Source organism: Panthera leo, chromosome A3 (assembly GCF_018350215.1).
Source record: "Panthera leo isolate Ple1 chromosome A3, P.leo_Ple1_pat1.1, whole genome shotgun sequence".
In the NCBI taxonomy this organism is placed as follows: domain Eukaryota; kingdom Metazoa; phylum Chordata; class Mammalia; order Carnivora; family Felidae; genus Panthera; species Panthera leo.
The window spans coordinates 73,766,234-73,770,885 of NC_056681.1; the positions used below are offsets into that span (position 1 = coordinate 73,766,234).

General features: G+C 41.6%; 1 protein-coding gene across 1 annotated transcript; it reads left to right on the forward strand.

Annotated features, from left to right (window-relative positions):
- Nucleotides 1-1,228: 1,228 nt before the first annotated feature.
- On the forward strand, nt 1,229-3,211 carry LOC122215032 (prolyl-tRNA synthetase associated domain-containing protein 1). Its single transcript, XM_042930213.1, has 2 exons — nt 1,229-1,371; nt 2,433-3,211. Exons 1-2 carry the CDS (start codon nt 1,288-1,290, stop codon nt 2,862-2,864), a joined length of 516 nt encoding a protein of 171 aa, XP_042786147.1. The 5' UTR covers nt 1,229-1,287; the 3' UTR covers nt 2,865-3,211.
- The last annotated feature ends 1,441 nt before the right edge of the window (nt 3,212-4,652 follow it).

Consider the following 4,652-nt stretch of genomic DNA (forward strand, 5'->3'; position numbering starts at 1 on the left):
TGCTCTTTGTGTTCTCTTTTGCAGCTGTCATGGAGATCTTACCCTTGGTTAATGTGTTCCTACTTTTGGACATACTTACATGTCTTAGTTACAATCAGATTCCAACTCTTCTTTCCCGTGTTTACTCTTAGCTCACCATGATTGGATTTGGGGTTTCTTGAACATCTTCAAATATTTAAGGACAATTATTTGGGATATGCCATATCTTCAAATGGGTGATCTTTCCTATTCTGCTTTCTAATTTGATTCTTAGAAAGAAACCTAGTGGGAAAAAAAGTGGTGAGTGAGGGTTTCAGAGGATAATGGAAAACATCCCACCAAGAGGTAGGCAAACTGCCTCTGAAAAAGGTGAGATGCAGTTGCCATCGTGAATTATTTGTGATCGAATCATATGGAAAGTAACTTTCAGGAAAGGTCAAATGTAAAATTGTAGTTTATAAATGAAAAGTTGAAAAGTTGTTGAAGAATAGGGATTTTGGAGCCCTCCTCTCTCCCTTTTGGTTTAAAACCTCCTAAGTTCCTCAGGTAAAATCTGAAACTGCTCCTCTCCCCACACATAGTAAACGCGAGGAGAAAGACTGGAAGAAAGAGGCAGTCCATTCTATACTAATTAGTGACAAGTTTAATAAGCAACGAAACTTAATAGGAGGCTTGACTTGAGCAGCCACAGGACAGCGGTGATCTCGCACGCACCTGACAGAATCTTGAGTTTATACAGAGGCCTTAAGGGAATTTCAGGCAAAAAACTGTCCCGATGGTTTCAATAGCACATTACTCTCCCAAGTCAATGTCCTTTAAGTGGCTCCCGGTACAGGAGCAGTGGGCAGAAGGTACATTTCGAAGGCAGGGGAAGAGGTAAGGAGCTTCTCTGCCTGGGGCCAGCCCACGGTCACATACTCGCCTGATCTCCAAAGCTCCCTACACTTAACTTTGTTAGGTGGTCCTGATTCTGTTTAAATGAAAGATATGCTGCACCTAGGGAACCTCAAGAGGAGTTAGGGAAGGCTATGAAAAGGCAGGTGCCTTCCTCCTGTGGAACGCGGGACAAGGAACGCCGCAGGTCTCGCACAGCAGTCCCAGAAGACGACTTCCAGAGGGAGTGGTGTCCATAGGAAGGCGGTGCGAGCCCTGCAGGACCCTGCCTCCGGAAGGCGCCGCACTGGGCTTCCGGGGTCGCGCGGGTCCCTCTATGCACTTCCGCTCCAGCCTCCAGTCGGCCTGCCTCGCGGGAAGCCACGCCTGTTTGTTGCGCTCTTCCGCCCAGTGTCTGCGGGCCACGACAGCAGCATGGCTGGTGCCGAGTTGCGGGCGGCGCTGGATGAGCGGCTCGGCGCCCTGGCCATCCGCACAGAGGTCGTGGAGCACCCGGAGGTGAGGGGCTCCTGCCGGAGGGGTGGGCTCCGCTGCGGGGTCTTGGGCAGGGCCGTGAAGACCAGATGCCCCAGCGGGAATGTGCCGCAGAAGCGACCGTTCTAGGACCTTTCCCGGGTTCCAGAGCACAGAAGGGACCCGACAGGCACATCAAAGGCCTCTCGGGACTGTTATCGTGGGAAAACTTGAGCTTTTTTCTCTTGGAGCGACCTGGTCACATTCTGAAAACTAGTGCATCTTAAATTGGTCTGGAATATTGGATCAGTGTGTCCACTTCATGTGTATATAGTTAGCAGGCAATAAACTGTGTAGTGCCTACCATGTTTCAGGCATCATGCATATAGCGGGACACCAAGCTTATAGTGTTTGGTATTAACATAGTATATTGATGTGAAGATCTGCAAACATTTCACAATACCAGTGTAACTTGAGTGGTGCAGGGACATAGTTTTTATTCCAGGGCTGAATGACAGCTAATGATAACTAAATATGGTGACCTTTAAAGGGTAGACAAATACAGTATCTTCAACCTTACACATTTAACATCAAGACTTTTATCATTTTTTCTGACCTTCTCTCCTATATAGTACACGTAACTCTCCCCCTTCTTTACCTGTGCATATTGCCAGCTCTTCTGATGTTGTTAGTCCAGAGTCTCATTGTCTTCCCTGCTCTCCCACTCTCATTGTGGTTATAGATTTGTAAAGTGGAGGTTGCCACATGGTCTGGATGTAATGGGATGCTAAGGAATAGGAATCTGGGCTGCTATAAACTTTCAGTACCAGAAACTTAAAGAAAAAAATAATCACTTGAGGAATGTGAGGGCTTGGCCAGCACATTGAATAGAGAACTGGCCTAAGAGGTCCTCACAGTAGGGATTGAGGTAGCAAGGTGTGTTATTTGGTAACGGGCTGGAAATGGGTCTCTACCAGTGACAATCTATGGCACTGAGTATTCCCCTAACCTTGCTGTTTTCACCCAGCAAGCAGAGTACATATAGCTGTGTATATGTGCAGTGTGTACATGCATTATTTTAAAACTTTTCGTGTGATATTTTACAGGTATTTACAGTTGAAGAAATGATGCCTCATATCCAGCATTTGAAAGGAGCACATAGTAAGAACTTATTCCTTAAAGACAAGAAGAAAAAAGGCTATTGGCTGGTGACAGTTCTTCATGACAGACAAGTTAATTTAAATGATCTTGCTAAGCAGTTAGGTGTTGGGAGTGGAAATCTTCGGTTTGCTGATGAAACAGCCATGCTAGAAAAACTAAAAGTTGGCCAAGGCTGTGCCACACCTTTGGCACTCTTCTGTGATGATGGAGATGTGAAATTTGTTCTGGATTCTGCTTTTCTGGAAGGTGGACATGAAAAGGTGTACTTTCATCCAATGACCAATGCTGCAACCATGGGATTGAGCCCTGAAGACTTTCTCACATTTGTGAAGAAGACAGGACATGATCCCATAATACTAAATTTTGATAAAAACTAATTGGACTAATATTTAGAATACACTTCTTTCTGAAAGTTGTTTTTCTTATTTTTTATTTATAGAAAGCATTAAAAGTGATAAGAATATTTAGCACCTTGGTTTGGTGACTAATTTTAGGAGGGACATTTCATCTAAAAGGAGCTGCTTTTTAAAATTATCTTTTAAGTAATATACACCCAATGTGGGGCTCAAACTCACAATCTTGAAATCCAGAGTCACATGCTCTACTGACTGAGCCAGCCAGATGCCCTCTAAAAGGAGCTGCTTTTGAAAAGAGGTATTGAGGGGCTCCTGAGTGGTTCAGTCAGTTAAGCATATGATTCTTGATTTCATTTCAGGTCACGATCTCACAGTTCATGGGTTTGAGCCCCATATCATGTTCCGTGCTGACAGCATAAGCCTGCTTGGGATTCTCTCTCCCCTCTCTGCCCCTACTCCTCCCCCCTCCCCGCGCCCCATAAATAAATAACTTAAAAAAAATGTATTGAGGTCGTTTTAGCTCAGATTTCACCTCCTATCTCTCCCATGACAACTACTCATTAAAGGAACGGCTTCCACAATTAAGAGTAGATTAACAACAAAATTAAGGTTAGTTTAACTAAGATCAACTATTTTACATCTTTGGGGTGTTTACTGTACTTGAAAAAAGCAACTTGCAAAAACAGCATGTATGAAATTATACATATATTGTACATAGAGAAAAAATACAGGAATAGATTAAATTATTGATAGTGGTTATCTTTGGGGAATGAGGATTAAGGAAAGATCTGTTTAGTCTTTGAGAGGTTAGAAATGTAAACATACTTGGAACAAGTTTTTTCTGTCCTAAATTTTACTCCTTTCCCCCTTCAATTGTGGAGAAACATACTTTTTCACTTGAAACAAAACATTAGTTTAAGGTCTGAGGTAGACTAAACTACACAAGTAGTCTAGAGATCTCGTCAAGAAAATTTTCACATTTTCCTCCAGTACAATCAAATGGGATAGTTGTGAGGTAATCATATTTTCCTGTTTGGTCAGTCAAAAGTAATTTCCATCTGGTAGTGATAGTGTACTCTGTACCAATTTGTGTTACTTAAAGGCAAAATGAGAGTAAAAACTTGTCAGTTCTTGATATATATGATTAGAACTACAAGTTTACTTGTGGCAGAGTTTCTATAAAGAATGAATTTAAGAAATGGGGAGTAAGAAATATTTTCCATTAATGATAACTTATTTTAAGGTGCCATCTTACTTTTTACCTGCTGTTTACTACATCTCTAAGAGGAAATTTTAGGTTGATTTGCACATAAAATGAAGGCTTAATGAATAATCGAGGCAAAGACACTAAGGCAGTTAGTACCCTCCTCATCTTATAGTGACAACAGGCTCAGAAAGACTAACCTGCCCAAGAAAACACAGCTGGTTGCCTTCTCTAACATTTTGCCTCCCAAAGTCTTACATACGTGAAAATGAAAGAGACTGCTTCCTGCAATATATTACTGTACTGACACCTATGTGAAGACTGACAGAACTGATAGATGTGATTCTCTTCCTAAACCTCCAATACTCATCCCTGAAAGATTTAGACAGAATCATCTAAACAAGGTTATGGGTTATGTCTGAAAAAGAGTTTTCCAGGGTAAAGGAAAAGGAAAGATAATACTTAGCTAAATTGTATCTTACGATTTTTAAATGATTATTAACCACTTGTTATAAAAATCACCTCTTTGTTTTATTTCTTTTTGTATCAATCAGTTTAAGTGAATGTTAAACCAACTTAATTTTTTTTAGGAGTAATAAAGTTAA